This window comes from Toxorhynchites rutilus, chromosome 2 (assembly GCF_029784135.1).
Source record: "Toxorhynchites rutilus septentrionalis strain SRP chromosome 2, ASM2978413v1, whole genome shotgun sequence".
Lineage (NCBI taxonomy): Eukaryota > Metazoa > Arthropoda > Insecta > Diptera > Culicidae > Toxorhynchites > Toxorhynchites rutilus.
Window position 1 is genome coordinate 92,658,198 of NC_073745.1, and position 24,476 is coordinate 92,682,673.

The window sequence follows — 24,476 nt, forward strand, 5'->3', positions numbered from 1 at the left end:
TCAAATAATTAAGGTTTTATTCTTCAGAAGTGTTACCATAGGTTGACCGAGTCGCCTTGCTAGTGGATTTGGATGATTCTTCACCTTTTCCGCATATTTCCTCCTCGTTTTATGAAGTTCTTCTTTAACCGTCGCCATACCTAAGTCTCGATGTATGACACTATTGTGGATGTACCAAGGGGCGCCAGTAATTTGTATTAGCAGTTTATTTTGCACTCTTTCGATTATTTCGATATTACTTGCTGAAGCTGTTTGCCAAAGTTGACAGCCATAATACCAAATAGGCTTCAGCATGGATTTGTATAGAAGTAGTTTGAACTCTAGTTTTAATTTCGACTTCCTCCCGATGAGCCAATGCATTTGATTTTCTCGCAACTTCAATTGCGTTTTCTTTGCTTCTATGTGTTTTTTCCAGGTTAGACGGCGGTCTAGGTGTACACCGAGATATTTAATATCAGTCGATTGAGGTACTGCAGTTCCATTGAACTTGATTTGTGGGCATGTGTCCTGATTAAGCGTGAACGTAACATGGACACATTTTGTTTCATTTACTTTTATTCTCCATTTTTGAAGCCACTTTTCCACGACCGTTATGTGTTCCTGGAGATCCCGTGAAGCAATCGTTCTTTTTTGTGACTGCTGAGAATAGCTGTGTCATCTGCGAATGTTGTAGTCATTAAGTTCCGCGCGGTCGGGAGATCAGCTGTGTAGATGAGATAGAGAACTGGTCCAAGAACACTGCCCTGAGGAACGCCAGCATATATTACTCACTCTTTCGATAGTGTTTGGTTATACCGAACATGAAACTTTCTTCCCAGTAGGTAAGAACGCATAATTTCATATACTTGTAGTAGCATATTTTTAATTTTATAGAGCAGTCCTTCGTGCCAGACTTTATCGAATGCTTGAGCTACATCAAGAAAAAGCGCTGAGCAATATCCGCGGTCTTCATATACTTTACGAATTTCTTCTATCAATCGGTGCACTTGTTCAATAGTGTCGTGTTTTGCTCGGAATCCGAATTGGTGATTCGGGATTAATCTTTCAATCTCGGGCGCTGATTTTATTAGGATAATTTTTTCAAACACTTTTGAGAAGATTGGAAGAATGCTGATAGGTCTATAAGATTCCACTTTCTGTGCGTCTTTACCTGGCTTTCCATGGTCGAAATTTTCCATGCTTGTGAGAAATATCCTATATGGGTCATTGCGTTGAAAATTCTCGTGAGATGTTGATTGCTAGGTCAGGTAGTTCCTTGATCATTTTCCGTTGATGTGGTCGATGCAAGGTGACTTTTTCACATTGATATGATTTTTGATAATATGTCTCACCAGCCGATGTTCGATTTTCATTTTGTTTTGGTTTGTAGCACCAGAAAATTCGAGCGTTTCTTGATTGGGTCCCGATTGATTCGGAGTGAAAACTTTTTGAAGATGGTTTGCAAAAGTTGCTGCTTTCTCATCGTCACTTCTGGCCCAATTAACAAAGGGCATTCCAACCGGCGGGACCTGTAACTGAGGTCGTTTTAGATTCTTAGTTGCCTTCCATAGTGAATAATTAGTATCTTGATTTGCTACAATTCAGTCAAGTAATTCTGAAATTTTTCATCTTTCTCGTCTTGTAATAGCTTTCTTAATTTACGTTGTGCCATATTGAATTGGTTTTTGGATTCTGGCGATCGTTTATTTTGCCAGATACGTCTTAGTCGTCGCTTTTCTACAACTACTGCTTTTATGTGGGAGACAGTAATAATTTGTTTTGTGTTTCTGGGTCTTTATAGGTGGGGTAGCTATCTCCGCAGCATTCTTCATGAGTACACTGAGCTGGATTAACTGGGTCCTCGATATGATGTTCGTTATCCAGAGGTAGATCGTAAATTTCTAGCGAGCAAAATAATAAATCGGTGCTCGTCGCCCTCTGAAAAGTTTATTTTTGTTGTTTTATCATAACATTCCTCCTATACACACGCCAAAACAGGTGTACATAATTACGGGTAATGCAATGAACTAAGATAATGTATTATAACTGTCCAATAGCTGATTGTTTAAATAATCTAGAAAGTGGCCATCCCCCTGGGTGGCCGTCCCCCCGTCTACTTTCTTTTCTCGTTCTATGAAGAAAAGAAGATTTTTTTCGGATTTTATTTTGCAATAGCTGTGCGAACATCTTGTACCACGACCAAGGTACAGCTCATTCAATTCGGCGAACATCCAGTCTCACATAACACTTGCGAATATCCTGTCTCGCTATCACAAGACACCTACGGATATCCTTTCTTGCTGTCGCTATTACCGGAATTTAGCACACAATCTTCTTTATAATGACTGACTCAAAGCGTGTATTTGGGAGATTTCCTTCTTTTCCAAAGGTTTATTCAAAAGAATTGATAGTCCAAATAAACAAAACACCGTATTTTCAATTAACCGATCTGACAAAATCGCCAATGTGAATTTCCGTCTAGAACAGAAATCTCCCGACGCTGAGTGAACACGTCTTTTCTATTCAAAGCAGTGTTTGGATTTCGATCAAAATCGAATGATACACAATGTGTTATGCAAGTAAACTCTCACGAACATATAACCAAATATGAGAGGATCATTCAGATACTTGTATGAATGTTAGTAATCACTTGTGTAACATTTAATGATTAAACTAAGAGAGGAACGAAGACTGTTGATTGCATATCCGATCTGTATCAAAAATCGCATACCATTTTCGAAGCCTGCATACAAGTTTGAACCGCATATATCGTCCCATTTTACTGTAGCGAAACCCACTGCACAGAAAAGTGCAAAACAATAAAAGATACAAGAAAAATTACGTCATCATTCAGTCACCATTTGCGGAGAGCAGCGAATGGGAAAAGAGATAAAACGCGAGAGTTTTTGCTTCTCACTGGAGCGGTGTTGCTAGTAAAACTATGCGGTCTATATGAATATGCATATTTCAAGGGATAGCGGCGTTAAAAATGGAAAATATAATCTGACTACCCTCCCTTAGCCTCTATCGAGCTAAATAATCATATAGTTTGCACTCTCTGAGACTTAAAAATCAGGATCTGCTATATTAGCTGAATATGAATCTTTCGCTTTGTGTGGTCCGTACGATCCTGCTGTTTCATGATGCATGGAGAGGTCGATATGCATATGTTATGGCGGGTTTACATTAGGGAGATCTATAGCTATAGATGGATTTATTCACGTGAAAATAGGTGTAAACGGGTGAGAATAAATATGATACACTTATTCGAGGTATATATAACTTGAATAAATTCAGCATATGTAAACGCTTGGGAATTTCTCACTGGTGAGAAATCACTAAAGTTGGATGCAGTTCTACTTCAGGTGAATAAATTCACCGAAGATATGAATATATTCATTATAGAAGTTCACGCTAGTGTAAACGGTTGATGCGATTTCTATAAATCTCATCATATTTATTCACATGAATATATCCCTAGTCTAAACCTTTGGATAGTTTGGGGATCATCAAGTCCGAAAAACCAATAATCAGCCGTGACGACGAGCGTGCTTTATACATGATGCGCTCGTTAACCACGCTAGAAGAAGACCGCTACCGGATAGGCATGCTATGGAAGTATGACGACGTGAGGATGCCGAACAGTAAGAGCATGGCGATGAAACGACTTCTTTGCTTAGAGCGGAGGATGGCACGGGAGCCAGAGCTAGCTAAGGCGCTCCGTCATAAGATGAACGACTATGTGGAAAAGGGATACGCTCGAAAGTTGACCCTTGAAGAACTGGAGCAGCCACGCGATCGGATTCGGTAGTTACCGGTCTTTCCGGTGTTCAACCCGAACAAGCCCGGCAAGTTGCGGATAGTTTGGGACGCGGCAGCAGAGGTAAACGGTGTATCGCTGAATGCGTTTCTTCTTAAAGGTCCCGATCAGTCGACCGGATCCCATCAGTATTGTATAAGTTTCGCGAGCACCTGGTGGCCATTGGTGGGGACATCCGAGAGATGTTCCACCAGGTGCAGATGATTGAAGACGATCAACATTGTCTACGCTTTCTCTGGCGCACCGAGGATGCGCAAGATGAGCCTGATGTTTACGTTCTAGCCGTGATGTCGTTCGGAGCCACATGTTCTCCAAGCTGTGCTCAGTTCGTTAAGAACGTGAATGCCGAGAGGTTTCGATCGCAGTTCCCAGCAGCAGTTGATGTTATCCAGAAAGCCCATTACGTGGATGACATGCTTACCAGCGTAGAGACGGAAGATGACGCAATCGAACTGGCCCAACAAGTGAAACAAATTCACTCTCATGCGGGTTTCGAAATGCGAAACTGGGTTTCTAACTCCCGCAAAGTACTCAAAGCCATGGGCGAAGAGCAAGTTTCGGAGAAATCCATGGATATCGCCTCTGAGATGGCCAACGAAAAGGTCTTGGGTATGTGGTGGTCAACGAGCTCAGATACTTTCACATACAAAATGTTTACACAACGCAATGAGAAAATTCTTCTGGAAGGAAAGCGTCCAACGAAGCGTGAATTGCTGCGGACCATGATGTCAATTTATGATCCCCTGGGAATAATTGCACATTACCTAATGTTCGTGAAAGTACTCCTTCAGGACGTGTGGAGATCAGGCGTGTCCTGGGACGAGTGTATAGCGGATCGAGAATGGGAAAAGTGGCAAACTTGGCTGCGCTTCCTCCCGAACCTGGAATCGTTGCAGATCCCACGCTGCTATCGGCTGTCTCTCTCAATTGGTCTTTGCACCAAAATCCAACTCCACACTTTCGTAGATGCCAGTGAAGAAGGCTACGCTGCAGTGTGCTACTTCCGGTTCGAGGAACGCGGTCAAGTGGAATGTGCTCTAATTGGAGCAAAAAGTCGAGTCGCTCCTCTTAAATTTACCTCCATTCCGCGTCTCGAGCTCCAGGCAGCTGTTGTTGGTTCCCGATTGGCGAGCAATATCCAACAAGGTCACACGTATAATATCAACAAACGCTATTTTTGGACGGATGCTCGCGATGTCCTATGCTGGCTCAAGTCCGACCATCGACGATACAGTCCGTTTGTGGCCTTCCGCGTTAGTGAGCTGCTAGAGTCAACTGAATTTTCCGAATGGCGGTGGGTTCCCACTCGTTTGAATGTGGCAGATGAAGCCACGAAGTGGAAGCGAGTGCCAAATTTGGACTTCGACAGCCGGTGGTTTAAAGCACCAGATTTTCTGTGGCAATCTGAAGACCGATGGCCAGAATTTCCATCGTTGGGACCCACAAATGAAGAACTTCGTCCGAAGCTGCTTCATCACACAGAAAAAAAACAATGCATTGTGACGCTGAATGATTACACTCAATGGAAAACGCTTTTACAGGTTACTGCTCGTGCGCTACGATCTTCCAAAGGCACAGTAGCAGTACGTAGTCCGGAGAGCGTTCCGCTAACACGTGATGATCTACGTGAAGCAGCAAACTATCTCTATCGGAAAGCGCAGGAAGACATCTATCCGGAAGAACGGAAGCTACTCACATACTCTAAACCAGATAATGCTAAAAAAGTTCTCCCTAAGAAAAGTCCACTGTTCAAGCTAGAACCATTTGTCGACGATGAAGGTGTATTACGGCTTCGAGGTCGCCTGAGCGCGTGCAACCTCATTGATGAAACCCAGAAACATCCCATCATTCTACCACGGCAGCATCTGGTTACTCATCTGGTGGTTAGACAGGTACATGAGGATTTCCACCACCAATGCCATCAAACCGTGCTCAATGAAATTAGAAGCAAGTTTTACGTCCCTCGTCTACGCGTAGTCTACGGAAAAGTGCGACGAAACTGTCAGGACTGCCAGATACTTCTCGCCAAGCCGGATCCACCAGCGATGGCCGACTTACCGAGAGCTCGTTTAGCAGCGTTCATCAGGCCATTCTCATACAAGGGCCTTGACTATTTCGGACCCATGCAAGTCACTGTCGGACGCCGTGTGGAAAAGCGTTGGGGTGTTTTAGCCACTTGCCTCACAACCCGTGCAGTGCACATTGAGTTAGCACATACTCTGACGACGGCTTCTTGCATTATGATTTTGCGGAACATCATGTCTCGACGCGGAGTCCCAATCGAAATAATTAGTGACCGTGGGACAAATCTGGTCGGGACGAGCAAAGAGCTAAAGAAAGCATTGGAACAGGTGGACGAAAATCACCTAATGTCCGAATTCACGACCGAAGAAACGAAATGGTCGTTTAATCCCCCAGCTTCCCCCCATATGGGAGGGAGTTGGGAAAGATTGATTCAGTCCGTAAAGAAGATCCTGATTCAAATCCTTCCAACATCGCATCACCCAACAGATGAAGTTCTCCGAAACACCCTGGTCGAGATCGAAAATATCATAAACTTTCGTCCGCTGACGTACGTTGCCGTCGACAATGAAAGTTCCCCTGCCTTAACGCCCAATGACATCCTAGTAGGTTCATCAAACGGATTAAAACCATTGGTAACCTACGACGACAGTGGATCGGCCCTTCGAGCAGCGTGGAAATCATCACAAGTGTTAGCCAATATCTTCTGGAAGAGATGGTTAGCTGAGTATCTCCCCGAAATTACGCGACGGTCAAAGTGGTTCAAACCAGCACGCCCAATTCAGGTAGGCGATGAAGTAATCATCGTTGATTCGAACTTTCCAAGGAATTGCTGGCCAAGAGGTCGCGTGATCGGTACGAAACCTTCCAATGACGGTCAGGTAAGGTCCGCTACGGTACAAACCAATTCCGGAGTGTACGAACGACCAGCGGTTAGATTAGCTGTGTTCGACGTCAGCACAGAGAAGAGTGAACCGGATAAGGATCCGGCCACCGGGGGGGCTGTTGCGTACATCCCTGATGAGAAGCAACGCGCTGACGTTTGAACTGCGAGAGCTTTGAGATCCACCTTGTTCAGGTTCTTGAAAAGCCTTTTTTGACGTTTCCTAAAACAGCTCAACTTCTTCTTCTTTTGATCGGAAAAGGACAATGCAAGTTGAACTATCCTGAAGAAACGTTATCTCTACTCACTTGATAAACTCTGTGCAATCTAATCTAACTTTGTACTATATATATGAATACGCTGAAAGGTAGTTCATGTAGATATCACGATTGAAGGCCATACTTATATAATATTTGTATTTAGGAAATATTAAGGGATCGCGGTAATTATATTATCCAGTTTGGGTACGAAGTCACGAGAAACCCACAAACGTGAGTCCTGATACAAACTATTAATTCAATGTAACCTAACCTATTATTGTAAACCTGCAGGAAAATTTTAATTATCCGTGAATAAATATTAAAATTTCGGAAATCTGTTTCATCTGTTGCTTCGCAACACACCCTTAGAGGCAAAGAAGAAAATAAGCTTTCTGACCAAAAGCGTATATGATAGCTTTGCTTGCATGCTGGTGTGCAATAAAGTGCGAGTAGTGATTCCCAATTTTTGGAATTAATCGTTCATCAGCTAATCGAATAGTTTTCAGCAGTTTGTTATTCGATACGATTAATCGACCCAAATAATCGATTAATCGATTAATCGCAACACTGAGAGAAATAATCCGTTAGACTAATATTTCTCATTTGCTAGAAAGTCATATGGGTTCGAAAAAATGTTCATTCCGCCTGAAAATCAATTATTATCCTTTACGCTCCCCTAAAGTCGTAAAGAAAGCTCAATTCGCGTTGACGGCAGTGAGCTTCGTTTATGAACTTAAGGGAGCGTCAAAGATAATGATTGATTTTCAGGATAAAACTGCAGCGGTCGTACGTTTTTTTCTCTCTGCGTTTGGATCGATTAATCGACGTAAATTATTCGTTCGCTTCGATTATTGGTTGTGCAGTATTCGTTCGATTAATAATCGATTTCTGTAGGAAGTATTCGATTAATCGATTAATCGAACGATTATCAGGGATCACTAAGTGCGAGCCGATGCAGAGTTGTCTCGTTCTCTTTTGTGTCGTGATTTGCAACACATAACAACAAAAGAATATCGCTGGGGGAAATGTTTCCTGATAGATCATATTTGAACGAACGAAAGCGATTTTTTCAATGAGTGGATCATTTGGCAAACACTGATTCAAAGTCTACATACCGAAAAAGGTCGGTATTGGTTTATCATGCTTGTTGTTCAACATCGCCCCTGAGGGTGTTGTATGAAGAGTGGGCATCGAAACGAGGGACAAAATTTTCACAAGCGTCGTTCAGTTGCTCCGCCGGCGACATCGGCATTATTGTGTGCAACTTCGGAAGAATGACGGAAATGTTCGCCAGACTAAATACTGAGACGAAGCTGATCGACCTGGAGATTTTTTATTTTTTTTTATTAAATTCGTTTATTTTTACAGGCTCAGTTACATAAGTTTAAAGGAGCCGAATTCTTAATTATATTTTTATTACTATACATAAACATTTTCTAAATCTAAGGTAAGTAAGGTAGAAAACCGATTACTCGCGGTCTACTCGAGTTTAGTAGGGTGACATATTTGTTCAGGAAAAGGATGGGATATAAGGAAATTGTTACAATAATGATAATCTCACACACTCAATTCTTAAATATATTCGTATATCTATTGTGTATTTACATTTCAACTTATTCTACTGTTTGTAGCAAGGGGACCAATTGCACGCAAAGGATATAAGGATATAAGGATAATCACACACGAACATCGATAGCTTTAAGGAAAATATAGATTTGGGACATGTAATCAAGGTCTAACCGAGCCAACACATCTCTCACCGGCACATTGGGCTGTCTTCCTCTAGCCCTGAGGGAGTTTTCTAAATTCGATCTGGCGACAAGATACAACTCGCACGACCAAACAACGTGCTCGATGTCGTGGTAACCGTGGCCACAAACACAAAGATTGCTGTCGGCAAGATTAATACGAAAGAGTAGCGCGTCTAACGAACAGTGGTTGGACATGAGTCGGGAGAAGGTGCGAATAAAGTCTCGACTCAAGTCCAGACTTTTAAACCATGGTTTGAAGCTAACCTTAGGGATAAGACCTGGAGATGAATGAGGCAAAAACCAAATGCAAGAGAGGAAGAGGCTCCAAAGACGAAAATCTATGTCTCCCACCTTCTGTTATCGTAGTCGGAAAGTGGTAACGATACACTTTTTTGCACGATTTCCCGATTTTTTTTCGACTTCTCCAAATCCTACGGTCAAATCGAGAGCGTTACCGCACAAAGGTGACCCAGTACAAGACGTTGATAAGACCGGTTGTTCTCGACGGGCATCAAACGTGGACATTGCTGGTAGAGAACCATCCAGTGTACAAACCATAAAAGTCGTAAGATCGCGGTGGGTGAGATATGCTATCAAGCTGCCAGACGTTAGCTCCGTTGAAACGGTTCTCCTCAACAACCCAGATGACGTCCGAGGGAGAGGAGCACAGCGCGTTAGATTGTTCAACCAGTCTGTGGGAGACCTTGGGATACTAAGTTACCTAAACAATTGACGGAATATATCCCATGAATGAGAAAAAGGAGGCGATTCGTGAATGCAGTACGAGAGCTCTAGTTTGCTGAAGGTTAGTTAGTAAGGTGTCGATTTTTCCCCTAATTTGGCGACGTTGAATTCCTGTCCTGGGAGATGATGACCTAGATTTCGTCATTCAACACGATACAACATGATTTGGTTAGAAGCGGTGTCTCCGTTTCCGGGCACGAATTTTCGCGATGTCATTTTGCTTTTCATTCCGGTTCGGTGTCTCCTACACTTTGTGAAGATACAGTGCAGTATGTTTTAGAAATTTCAGTACAAAACAGACTGACACCTTGCAATTTCAAGCTACTTTCCAGATATATATGTTCGACTGACATCCGAATTCTGCCTAAACTTTCTGAACCACATTGGACTACTTTTGCGACCACTCCTTTGTTTCGTTTTTATCATTACATAGGGTTACAGAAATTTTGACGATATGATTGTAAGTACTCTATGAACTGCTATGAAAATTGATAGATGAAAACAATACACTTTCAACTAGTTTTACTCACAATTTCTAATATTGTACTCACACAATTGAAAAGATAAAGTCGAATAAAGTCAAATAAGTTCATTTTTTTAATCGAATATTCCTTTCTATAGCACAAAAATAGTAACAGAAGTTTACCAACCTTTTTCGATGCGAGCACCTCCTTCGGTTCCGACAGGCGGGCTCCGACCACGGCGCCATCCTTGCTTACAGCAGCTCCTCCTCCTATTCCACCCAGCAGAAGCGCGCTTCCCGCCGTTGCCGCTCCAGCAGCTCCCGTCGTCGCGGCACTATCGGCCGTAACGGAGCTCTTTTTCACATATTTATCGTACAGAAGCTTCGAGAGGAAAACTAGCGCTATCACGACAATGATTAACGCGAATAGTATCATGACGAATGTGTCCATCGTTAGATCACCGGCTCCTTCAAAAACACAGATATAATCATCAATTTGATCGGCCAAATCTTCAGCCATAGTGGCGGGAGGACAACGACGACGTTCGCCGTTTAGTAGTGGTGGTGGTGGTAGTGGTGAATGATGTTTTTTTATAGATTTTTTTTTGTTTGAGTTTGGGTGATTCTTTATGCTTGGTTGTGGTTTTTGGGAGGATTTCTATTTTGTATGGTTACAAATGCGGGAGAAGACACGAGCTTCTTCCAGCTCGATGAATAACTTAAACTTTGCACATTATGATGATGAGGCGTTTTACTTGCTATCTAGCATTCCCTATTGAATCTAATGTTCGATAGTAATTAGTCAGAAACAAAAATAGAGCATTGTTTTTTTTTTATTCTGCAAAAACTTAATAAAGAATATTTAGCCTTACTTCCTAGGTTTGTCGCACACATACGTAACCCATTCATTCATCGCCATTTCACATTTCTAATAATTGAGCGAGGTTACTAATTGCCACTGGAATGCTTTGATTTTGTATCGATGATAGTTCAGAGGAGCGAAAGAATTAGAGTAAATTTCTTAAGTATTACGAGCATCACAAATTCAGAGAGGGTTATAATTAGCAATAACAAATGTGCCGGGAGGGAAAATGTGTGTGTGCGTATGTTTAGCTAACAGGTGCTCAAACTCTACATGCTCTCTTTATGTGTCAGCCACTGATTATAGTGCATGTTACTCATTGCTTGAGCAAATAGCGAACCCATTGTGGTGAGGTATTAAACTATTTCGAACATCGCAGTGCCACTGCACATAAGACAAGACATTCTCGGTTTTTTTTAGTGAATGGCAAAACTACAATATATATTAGATGCGTTCCGACTGTGTTGTGGTCTGTCAAATTTCGAGTTACCACTTTTCGTACACAAGACAGCTCAACTAAATTTTGCTTATCCAATAATCTTCAATCTAGTTTGCAGTTGGCATGAGTCCTCTATGGTATCCATCCCACATACATTATTCGATATTCCATGATAACGCCCACTACTCATGGTAACTGTGTGACCTTTAACTTTTTTTTTGGAAAAGTAATAGATGGAACGTTGAAAATTTGGTCAACTTAAGTTTGACGTATTTTTTTGAGTGTGCATTTGAAGAACATGAACACCCACTTTGTATCACTAAGTTGGCAAACCCGGACTTCAAGCAGCTGCCGAGACAGGAGTTTTTCCACGAAAAAAACTACGACAAATATCCTTAAAAATGATCTGTTTTTTGCTGTCTTTTGTTCTGATAGTTTCTTCTGCTGCCGCTTTTCAAATTATCTTCAATTTTAATAGTGTTGCACATTGAACAAAGTTAGATTCCTCGTAAATATTAGTGAGAAAGGTTGGATATAAATTTTTTTTGCTCTTCATTCTGGATCGTGAATATACACCCAAAGTTAATTTTCAGCACATGTTATGGCATCCCAATTTATTACATTAAATGAGCTGAAAAATAACAGAAAATGTTCTACTCCCCAAGACATGTATATCATTTGTATAATATATATGCTAGAGCCAGCGGAGCGAGCGGAACAGAAGACACATTTAAATGAAAGCATATGAAAGCTTTTCGTATAGTTTGCCAAATACACGGCCCAGACAGAGAAAGATATATTCTCGTTCATGTTCTTCATTATCCTCTTAGAAAACTCTTTCCAACTTCATTTTATGATGAGGTGTAATATTATCTCGCTTCCATATAACAGCATTGGCAGCTATATGGATAGCGTGGTCGTGTGAAATAGCTTTGCATTTCAGCCGGCCTTGGTTCGATCCTCATTGACGTCGCAAGGACTTTTTTTGGCACAATCCCAAATGAAATGAGAAAAGAAAACAGAAATAGATGTCTGCTCGCATACATACAAACCATTTTTAAGCTTTTAAAACAGCACATTATTTGCGCATTTGACTCTCCAGCACACGAAATGGCATCATTTCTGCCAATGCTAGTTTGGGTGTAGAGTTTACAGCATGGAACAAACGATTCAATCTATTGATGTGGGGCAAAACATACTCCAACAAAGCAATAGAGGATTAATCACTAAATCGTTGAGGGTAGTAAATATTCTGCAGGCAGTCCGATTTCTGTCACATTCATTCTAAATGGTGAGAACAAAATTAACTGTGGAAATCGTGAAATGCATCTCTTCACCACCGCCGCTAACAAAAGCCAGTGGGTGGCCGAAGGGTGTAGGATTTTAAGTGGCTTGAGTTCCAAAATTTCCTTAAAAAAAATCCTCAATAAATGCGGCGTTAAAATGGTCAGGTACCCTAATGTCGCTTTATTGAAATGTAAGAAATTTTACACGCGGAGAAAATCTGTACCAATCTGTACTTGTTGACGAAAATCTGTAATCTGTACCGTAAGAATCTGTACCGAAAATAACGAAAAAATCTGTGCCTTTCCAGATACATATGTACGTGTGGTTGGTACTACTGTCAGTGGTCTTAATGCCAATTTTGTGCGCGATCTGTCATTCAGAACAACAATATTTTTTCGGTGGTTTAGTGAATCACCTCACTCTGGAAAGCCAAAAGAGGCTACGAATCAAGAAATCGTAAAACAAGTGCATCGACTCGTTTTGAGCGTAAAGTGAAGTTACGCGAGATAGCTGAAGCTGTATGAATGTCAAAAGAACGAGTGGGATAGATTTTGCACGACATTGGAACTGAACATTTGGAACTGAAAAAGCTACCCGCGCGATGGGTGCTGTGTTTGCTGACCGTCGACCAAAAACAGTGGCACGTTGATGATTCAACTGCTGGTTTGGCGTTGTTGAAGCGTATGATTCTTTACCACATTTCTTCGTAGCTAAATTGGTTGCGCGTTCGCTTAGTAAGCGATCGATCGGTAGTTCAAAACTCAGGGCCCTCAATTGACCATCTATGTGTTGTTACAAAATAATTATGTCCACGCAACAATCATCAGCGATGGAGATCGATCCACGGTCGAAATAGGATCGATTCATACATACAACTGCTCTGCTCTACAAGAAACAACGGGCTGTCGTTCTATTAATAACACAACAATGATGATGTCAACGGTCTCCGCTGTCCAGTCTAACTGAACAATGGAAGAACAGAAGGAATACTCTTACGCCTAAATGGTTACTGTGTAATGTACTATTTATAGATACGACAAATACATGTGACATATACACGATTAAAATCCGGCTCTGTAACGGCTGAAATGCTAATGAACATAAATAAATAAAAAAACCATTTGGGGAACAACTCCAAATTACGAGTACTGGAATTCCTCCACTGTGACGAAGACATGAATGGTCAGCCCGCTACTACCTCGTTAGGGGAAGACTACAAGTGGCAGAACTGTTCTACCATGGGTTGCATGAAGATTATCAGTAAGTAAATGATACGTCTGAAAAAAGTATCAATTAAACAGCAGCGTTGGTAGAAATTTAATGCTTCATATTAAACTGCAGATTGACTTGAATGATGGCATATTTGAAACTTGTTGTCAGAAACAAGGATTTAATTTTCACCTAGTTCAACATGTATTTTTCAATAAACAAGGATTAATCAATGCAGTTTATTAATGCAGAACTTTGGTTTCTAAGGAGTAATAACATGAGCGTTTTTTTAATTATATGTAAATATCTTAAGTAGGCGATATTAAAAAAAGGTACTGATGCACATCGGTCTTGTAAATCCGTTGCATTAATACATTTTACTTCGCAGTAACGCATTGAAACTTAAGATTACGAGTCATATATTAATTATGAGCGCTACTCTAGAGATGCGGATCGGGACGACCGTACGATGAAACGATAGAATAACAGAGGACAAGCAGGCATCGGGACGACCGTATGGATGATAGAAAGATAATGATGAGCACGTGAATCGGGACTACCACACAAAACAAAAAAAAGATGAATTAAAATTATTTCAATGGAAGTGCGGATTGGGACGACCGTGCTGAAACGACCATAAATAGAAAGAGCAAAAAATTAAGGCTTGAGACAAAAAACTAAAAAAATAATGTTAATGTATTGAAAATTTATTTTATAAATTCAAAAAAAAACCACAATATATCATCACAGGATTGTTCCTTCTTCTCTTCAATGACGCTCTCTCCGAAATAATAAATATTTCGGAACAAATACCTCCATTAGCAAAACATAACTTGTTTCGATATTCTGTTAGTTAAACGTCATCAATTAGCTTATACACCCGAAAGGTAGTTTCCTACTACGTTGTGTGTTTCCTACTACGTTTTTGTACGTATGAGCAAAATTTCAATAACGACTCTAGGTAAATAGGCCTAGGTCATTTCATACATGTACCCACTATTTCAATAATGATTTAAACAAATTTGTACATGAGGTGTGCATGTGCAGGTGCGAGTGGCCACTTTTCCCCCCACAGGTGATCACTTTACCTCCTCACTAAAAAAATGTTAGATTTTTCAACTTTTTCAACAACTATCTTGAACAATAAGAAGTTTAGCTACAGTATTCTTTGAAAAACGGATTGTAGTGGTATGTGGACACAAGAAATGGGCATGTTCCTGCGGGTGACCACTTTTCCCCCACTTCACCTAGTTGTTAGTAGGGAGAGGTAAGAGTCAGGATTCACTGAGGTAAGAAATGTGATCATGTAAACGCGACCTATCGACCACTCAACGAAACGAAATTATATCTTCAATCAAATATGTTCAGGAAACCATAGAAAGGAAATCTGTAAAGTTCATTGAACCTGCTAAATATTCTAAATATTATTTTCGTACTTGCTTTTTATCGCGATCGAATCGCGACAGCGGAGTATTATCATTGGGAATCCTGAGAGGGTAACCGAGAGAATTCCTGTAACATTAATAAGACCGGAGGCGGAGCTATAGGAAATTCAAGAAGGTAATCAAGAGAATTCCTGTAAAGCTGCAGAAATAGCTACAATAATAGAAGGTATAAATGTCTGCCTCAGAATAAATTGTAGACATTCTAACATTCTAACTAACACTGCAGACAGTCAAGCGGTGCTTAAAGCTCTCAATGTTTTCCCGTGCTCATCACAATTTTTTTTTTGGGAATGCAAAGTTAGATAAGTTCGGTACAACTGTACTGGATTCCTGACCATTGCGGTATAGGGTCACTCTTCACTGGCCCAGAACCATTCTGTAGAATTTCTGACTGTGTTTTGAAGAGTGAACTGAAGTAATGGGCAGACCGAGAAGTGATGGCCAATTGGATGGCTGTACAATTTAACCTGTCAAAAAAAATATCACTCCGAATATTAAAGTTACTCTTTAATTGCTACGTTTTAATAAAAAAAAACTCAGCAGATCTACTGGGCTTATAACAGAGCACTGTCCGAGCAAATATATTAATTTGCCTCTAATTGCACATACCGAGGCACCACTCAGTGTCGTATTGGAGGCGATTGTGACCTGTAATTGGACACATCAACAAACGCAACACAATGCGCAAACAGAGTTTTTGATTAGAAATATAATTAGAAAAGTGTGCAAAATACATAATCCAGTAAAATGGTCGAAAACACTCCAAAAAATTGGAGAGAGCGAAACCTCGAAACATTTGCTCTGCAATTGCGGAGCTCTAACAAGACCCAAACTTCAACATCTTGAAAAAGCTACTCTGGAGTCTAAGAAGGTTTGATTAAGGCCGATCAGTATTATAAATTTCATCACACAAGTTATTCCTGATTAGCACCTATCTCACTATGGCTAAAACTTTAATCCTTCACAAATGAGCAGTAGATGAACTTGAAGCGCAGTAGAAGAAAAGGGGCATATACCATAGGGTAGAGCGGGGCTATTTGGTAATTTTTGAATAAATTTAGCTATAACTTTGTAGTACTAAGTTTTGCGTTAGAATGTTATGTACCACAATGAAATTTACCTTTTACCCTTTCAATGAAAAATAACCAGGGAATCATTTATTTGACATTTTACTTTTATTCAACGTTTAAAAAAAACAAATTAATGTAAATTTTAAATTCTCATCGTTGTGGGAAATTAGTCAGGCAATATTTTCTAGCGATGTCGTCTCTCTTCCACTATGCGGCGCACCAGAAATGCCATGTTAGAAGACATGTTTTCATTTTGAAGACATTTGATTTTGTGAAGACATTTTGAAGACATTATGAAACATGTGAAGACATTTCAGTATCATAGCGTACGTGGATTTTTAAAAGATATTATTTCCATGAAATTCTAACTATTGGCCGAAAATATCGTCAAAAAAGTAGGGCTTTAATCTCAGCGAACGAAGTGGTCTGAATACATATTGTCTCTAGAAGACATTAGTTAATTTGCGCTCGAAAATTCGAATGATTGTGTCATTGAATTTCTATTATTTTGGGCCTATACTATACATTAGATTAACCTAGATCTTTCAAACGACCACTTCACAAATCGAAGGTTTTCCGGGTACATACCTTTTCTACAATTAGTTTCATGGATATGGTTTGAGTTACAACAAAGCTGAAATAAACAAATAGAGTTATCACAGTTCCGTTTTTGTGTGAAGAACTTTCGTTCGATATTCTGGTGAAGACATTTGAAGACATTTTCTCGTACCACGTGAAGACATTTGAACTTTGTGTGAAGATCTTTCCTGCGATATTCTGGTGAAGACATTTGAAGACATTTTCTCGTACCATGTGAAGACATTTGAAAAAAATCACCTGGCATCCCTGCGGCGCACAGCCGGTTTCTTGATTGCATTTGTCTTGATGACATTTGTACCGTTCGCCCCAAAGTATATTGAAATAAACTTCTGGTATGCTACATTACTCGATGCATTATAATGAGTTCTGATATTCAATGTTCGCGTTTATTATATTTAATGAAAATGTTACAGCAAAAAAATATAAATATGACAATTATATTGCAAGTGGTTTGTGAGGTGATTGGTATCAAGTTGTCTCGTTTCAAAAACACTGGGTTTAGCAGTAAAACATATGCTTATTTGTTATACCATACCTGAAAATTTAATATGCGTTGCTCGCAAACGAGCAATTTGTGTGACCAACTAGCCCCTCTAAAGAAGAATATTCTTGAAAATTCTATAAAAATAATTAAAATCGATTTTCATTAACATTTAAAACTAATACATACAATAAAATTTTGTTTTACGTTAGAACCGGTTTTTTTCGTGACTATTAACAATTTTCAGAACCAATTTTATAATGCGCAAACAGTTAGTAAAAAGTTTTTCCAATTTGCTTATTTTAATGCATCAGCAATTCGCTAATTTCCATCCATAGATCGATAATTTTTTGGCTCAGATTCCAAGATATCGTCACTAACCAACTTACCCCTATGACCCCCGCCCTACCCTAATAGTTCAAAACAATGGACGCAATGGACCCAACAGGGGAAAAACGCACTTATGGAGGGGGTAAGACAAACAGATAATGTGATGAACGAATCGTAGAAGTTAATTGATCGCGATAGGAATAATTTTATCGAACAATATTATAAGATTATTTCGAATGTTCGTCAAATGTGGAAAAACGAAACTCGTCAAGATAATCAATTATAACTTCTGTTTTTATTCGCCTTTTCCACTTCTATACCAGGACGTCCATGTTAGAGGGTGGTTCAAATATCATAGCATAATGTGAGGGAGGTGTAATCGTAGCTGAACGAAATTTAAATGATGTATCCAAAACCTTTCATGCCGCCTTAGAAGTTCAACCAACCATCCTTTGTGGCATACCCAGTTCTGGCAACATGGACATCTTCAGTTTAGCGATCAAGTGGGCTGAGCACCCGGCACATCTTTCGCCATCTTATCAGCAGGCAGTCATCGTTCGGCTTCGGGCGGTCTCTGATTTACCCGTGGACGCTCATGGGCACACATTTTGGCGATCCTACCAGGAGCGAAGATTAAACGGGATAATCAAAGACCGCCTATGTTTTGAGAAGTGATCCTCCAGACGTTCTGCGTGAGAGTTGGGTATGACAAAAGTTGCACGATTCCCAAGTGCATCTAGTGTGATTCCAACTGTTCGTTTTTGTTTTTCATCATAAAAGTTTGTGTGCAAAGGGGCAGTGGAACCTTTCAGAGGAACAATATGAAATTGCGAGCACCGGAATTCCACCGCTGCGACGAAGTCATGGTGAGCTCGGAACTCGCTAACAGAAGACTCCAAATAGCAGAACTTTCTTACCCTGCGAGGCATGAAGTAGAGATGTGCCATCCGCTCATGAGCTGTTCCGAAGAATCGACTCTTTGAAGTGAGTTGACACGGAACAGCTCGCAAAAAAAATCAAACAGCTCTTCAGCTCACTTTGATGATGATGAAGGAGAGAAAAGAGCTGTAGAATTGAAGAGAGTGTGTGAGCTGTAAGATTCAAATGAACTGACCGTCTCTCGCTCTTCGTGTTAAGACATCAGTTTAGTTTCATTTGTCCCTCGTCTTTTCAACTGTTATATTCGCGTTGACGGCATTGAGCTTTGTTTACCAGTTTAGGGGGCGCCAAAAATAATAATTGGCTCTCAGGCAGAATGAACACGTTTTTAAAATTCAAATTATTAATGAAAATTAACTTCTGTGTATCAAATGAGTATTCTATTTCAATGAAAAACACTTTGTTTGCAGGCGGTGCAAAAATCTCATAAGATTTTTTTTTTTGAAGAAAACTTTCTATTGTAATGTAAAGCCTCAGTAAAAATGTCGGAAATGTTGTACTCGCCGAGTCTGTTGTAAACAATAGTCTGGAATACGTGTTTCAAGTAATTAATAATATGGTGTGAAAAATTTCATTTGAATTTTAACATTTTCAAACTGGCTTCGTGGCTATCGAGTTTGGGACCCAAATTGAAAGTCGGCTCTGACAACTGAGCTGAAGAGCTGTTCATAAAGAACAGCTCATTTAGATGAGCTGATATGATCAGAGCTGTTCATCATGATGAGCTGATTTGCACACCTCTAGCATGAAGACTGTCAGTAAGTAAATAATACATTCGAAGAGGTATATATTAAACAGCAGGGTTGGCAGAAATACTAATGCTCCATGTTAAACTGTACACTGAGGAAAATAATTAGTAAATGTAACGATGTTTTTTTTTTGGTAAATACTACCAATCTATAAACATTTGCTACCGTACGTACATATATGTCAAGTAGAACCATGATGTGTAAGCCCAAATATTTTTCCTGGCGAAAATGCACGTATTAGAATTATATCCTTGTTATACCTCCGTATTGCCTTATGTCAACAGTAAAAATTGTTAATACGCTCACTAGTCTTCAGAGATGACAATATTCAACTTTATTAATGTGATCGAGTGAAATATGCCAACCTCTAGTAGGGATATGGGATAGTTGGCAACATGTACAAAAAAAATTATACATTCTACTTATATTTGCTATCAAAGGTATTTGGTAATTTTCTACGGTAAAAAAGAAAATGATAAGTTAGAAAAACCGTTAGAAAAAATGAAAATTATAATTGAAATTGGAAGTAAAAATATTTGCGGATCGGAACGACCGTATGAAAAAATGAAAGTGATAAGAGTGCGGATCGGGACGACCGTGCTGCTTCAAAATGGAAGTATAATCTGGAACCCACGCTGCTTAGAAATGGAAGTAAAAATATTTGCGGATCGGGACGACCGTAAGAAAAAAATGAAAATGATAAGAGTGCGGATCAGGACGACCATGCTGTGTGAAAAAGGAAGTAAAAATATTTGCGGATCGAGACGACCGAATGAAAAAATGAAAGTGATAAGAGTGCGGATCAGAACGATCGTGATGTGTAAGAATGGAAGTAAAATTATCTGCGGATCGGAACGACCGCGCAGAACAAGCACGGGCTCGGGACGACTCTATGGAGAACAGAACTTGACTCGTTATTTTGTTAGTTAAATGTTATTGTTAAAGGTGGTTCGAATGTCTAATGTGAAGGAAAATACACTGAAAAGAAATCCACATGTATTTGTTTTTTTTTGGCTTTTTTATTCGATTCTTTTTTCGGAGAAGAGAGAAGATGTGTGGCATACACAGTTCTGGCAACACGAACATCTTCAGTTTAGCGATCAAGTGGCTGAGCATCCTGCACATCTTCTGCCATCTCATCAGCAGGCAGTCATCGTTCGGTTTCGGGCGGTCCATGATTATCCCGCGGACGCTCATGAGCACACACATCCAACCAACAAAAAAGTGGCTTACGCAATAGAGCAAAAAAAAAAACTCTTTTATCTTCAAATAGTCACAGTTGAATTCCGAACGAGTACGAGATAGGTTCCAATATTATGTCCAATCAATTTATATAAGTGTGAACAGTAGTGGGAAAAAGGTTGAAATTGTGTAAAATCCAAAAGGTGTTCTTTGAATGAAATTCTATCGCTGAAGGTGAAATTAATAAAACTACCAGTGAATTAGCGCATTTATAAAATCATTGCTACAATTTATAAAAGGTGTCCGAAGATAGCGAGAATTGCGGAGATTTTAAATAGTCTCAGATCGTAGCTGAGATCGTAAGCTGGAAAATTTTAATTCGATCTATTGGGCCGCTCTAGGAAGCCCCCATCATTTTCCAATAACATTAAATTAAAAGTGTAACTATTCAAATCAACTATTTGTTCATTTTACCCCCACTGTCCTGAGTCTGAATCGGCGGATCCTGCAGAGTCATTTGAAATTTAAAAATGATTCGATGTGAAAGAATTCTGTGAATCAACTATATCCATCTTATTCGCCAAAACGATGACTGTAACAAAAAAAGTTAATTCAATGAACTAATTAAAATTTGAATTTAATCGCACGATTGAGTGCGCTGGAGAAGAAAATATTGGAACCGAAACGAACGATACGATCTTGCGTTGTTATACTGTGATCGAACAATAGACAGCTTCTGATGCGCTACTTAAAACATTGGAATCATCTCAACCATATCGAATTGTAACCTTCAAATATGGGAGTCACATGCACAACATAAGCCCCTCGAGCGTAAATTTTAATGTTTCTCGTATGCATATCATCTTCGGTCGTTCAATAAGATTCACCCCAGATGTTAAGACGGGAATAACAACAGATGCACGGAAATAACTATCTATCGTATGACAAAAATAGATGTCTACATATATTCTTACAATAACATCTAGATCACCCACCCAAATTGACATAACCAGCGTGCTCCACTCAGACCGAGATCGATACCAATTAGCAGCTTCGATATCGGCGTCATCATCATTACCTCATTGTCGGTAGTGGCTTCGAATAGCAAAACAGCATCATACCATCTGTCGGTGGAACCGCTGGGAGTTATTTTTAAATCACACATCATCGCGCGTCACCCAGTCTGAAGTCATAAGGTCAAACACCATCGTGATTTACATACAATGGAAAGAGTGTCGTCTCGTAGCTGCCATCGATTTTTTTGGGGTTCGTTTTCATTTGTGCTAAGTGCCAACATTTGGGTTGGATGCTGCAAACGGGTCAGAATGGGGTTAAATACAAATTAGCAAAGGTCTCTATTTTTGTGTATTATGATGGCTTTTATTGATAGGGTGAGCCTCGAATCAACTTCGTCAACATATGTTCTCCTGTCGCGCTCAAAGATTCGAGGGAAACAAGTCGCACATGATAATAGTACAGTATAAACCCGATGATCCATTAATGGTAAGATCAAGCGCTAAGGTAAGGTCAGCGCTTATGCAAACACGAAAATTTTCAGCATGAAAACTATTTTTGAACAATGCAGTCATCATGAAACCACCATCTGTCAGGCCGTTAACACTAGTGGTCAGATAATGAAAGCCATGATCAAAACAAAAGAACTAGAGCCTTCCATCAATGACGAATTTAGGGAAGAATTACTATGGAACTCGCTATCGCGGATAATCGAGGTTCTGCTGTATTTGCAAAATGCTTCATCATCTGGGTTTGGAGCAATGCTCACCAAAAGCATAAGGCACTGTTGAGAGATAAAAAAGCTCATCATCGGGAAGCTCAGTACAATGCATTGATTCAACACAGCAGACAGAAGTTCGCCCTGAACAGCATTGATAGATATAATGAGCAAAGAAGCAGCATTGTCACGGCTGTTGCTGTCTTCCGGTTACTGTCAGCTTTAAAGGTTTACCACATCTCACGCGGAAACCAGTTTTCTCAATGAAGAGAGTAGTAAATGTCATACTTGATAACAAAAACAATAACATTTCCTGTCAAACATCCAAGTTAGAAAGATATATTATAAGGTGAAATAACGAATGCTGAATGTTACCATGTTGCCAACAACGGAAAGATGAAGACTTTTTTCCTTACTCAAATTACAGTATGACTTAGCAGTTCTCTGAGTCAAGGCTGAAAAACTCAACGCATGTGGACTCTTGCAAAGTTGGTATTATTACGCCACTTCAGTAACTTTTATGTCAGCCATTCCATGCCAAACCGATATGGTGGTTCTGAGATTTTCGTCAAAAGTGGTAATTTTGTTCTTTATCGCGAAATATTAAACTCGTTTTTTTTTATTTTTTCATTAGGGTACCCATTCCCATTTTAGGGTGGTCCGAAAAGTATGTTATTCAACTTTTCCCAAAAAATGACTTTTTTCAAAAATTCATAACTTTTGAACCACTGAACTGATTTAGATGATCGATATATCAAATTGAAGCCAAGAAGCTAGCTATTAAAAAATATTGAACTTAAAAAAAATGGATTTTATTTTCGTAATTATTGATTATAGTCGTTTTTTTATTGTTTTCATTGCTTTGGACTAGAGGGCGCTATATTTTTTAATATTTTTCCTTGAAAGCTGAGAAGTTTTTACATAACATATCTCGATATCAGAGATGCTTTTTTTTCATTTTTCAGTTATGATTTTTCGAAGTTAACCGGTGATCCGAAAAATCATTTTTCCCCTTTTATCCAAAAATTGCTTATTGCAAAAATTCATAACATTTGAAATACTGAACTGATTTAGATGATCGATATATTAAATTAAAGCCAATAACCTTCTTTGAAAAACATATCACACTTGCGGGAAGATTGGATTCTAGTCGCATAGGTCTGGTCAAGTCACATAAGAATATTGAACGAAGACTTAAAACATGTTAAATTTGCAAAATAATAACTCAAAAACAAAAAATTACATGTCTCTGGTTTTCGGATATATTATGTCAAAAGACTTCAGCTTTCCAGAAAAATATAAAAATATATAGCGCCCTCTAACTTTCACCGAGAAAACTACGAAAAACTAACTCAATCAATAATTATAAAAACTAAAATTTTCCGCAAAAGTAATATGTTTTCAAAGAAAACTGACTCGTAAGCTTCAATTTAATATGTCGATCATATAAATCAGTCCAGTAGTTCAAAAGTTATGAATTTTTGTGGTGGAAAAATTGTATTTTCGAACCATTGGTTAACTTTGAAAAATCATAACTCAAAAACAAAAAAAAAGCATCTTTGATATCGATATATGCTATGTAAAAAATTCTCAGCTTTCAAGAAAAAATATAAAACATATAGCGCCCCCTAGTCCAAAGCAATGAAAACAATAAAAAAACGAATACAATCAATGATTACGAAAATAAAATCCATTCATTTTGCTATTTCAATATTTTTCAATAAAAGGCTAGCACATTGGCTTCAATTTGTTATATAGATCATCTAAATCGGTTCAGTGGTTCGAAAGTTATGAGTTTTTGAAAAAATCATTTTTTGGGAAAATGTGGAAAAATTTTATTTTTCCGATTACCCTAAAATGGAAATGGGCCCTCTAATATAAAAAAAAATCGAGGGGTTGTATTCGAGACACGACCGCTTAGGACGTAGGACTAGGCCTTTTTTTTTCGTTGGTTTATCATTTTGGATATTATTTGCGAATACGTCGAAATTTCATAAATAACTCTTCAGTGAAAAGTTCCGAGGACTCTGAAAAGGTTTAATGGCTTGCGTGGTTTTGTAGAATCATTTCGAGAAGCAACGATTCTTTCTGGCTTTTGCGAGTACTATACACTAATTGGCCATATGTCTCAATTTCTTTCTTTATATCAATGCACGCATTGCACTAAGTAATTAACGAGAGGCACCTTCCGTGCATCGCCATTCAACAAGCATCAAACACGTGTCTAAC

At 39.3% G+C, this 24,476-nt stretch overlaps 1 protein-coding gene across 11 annotated transcripts in view; it reads right to left on the bottom strand.

Moving 5' to 3' along the window:
- The window catches only part of LOC129765401 (uncharacterized), a 75,651-nt gene that overhangs the window by 33,599 nt on the left and 17,576 nt on the right, over window positions 1-24,476 (bottom strand). For 4 of the 11 annotated variants that reach the window (XM_055765697.1, XM_055765699.1, XM_055765700.1 and 1 more), the window contains exon 2: window positions 10,110-10,390. In XM_055765697.1, the coding sequence (XP_055621672.1) occupies window positions 10,110-10,373 (264 nt within the window). In that variant the 5' untranslated portion in view covers window positions 10,374-10,390. Of the gene's footprint in view, window positions 1-10,109; window positions 10,756-10,794; window positions 16,656-24,476 lie in introns of those variants that run through there. The other 7 variants (XM_055765692.1, XM_055765691.1, XM_055765693.1 and 4 more) reach the window with 5 other exon arrangements.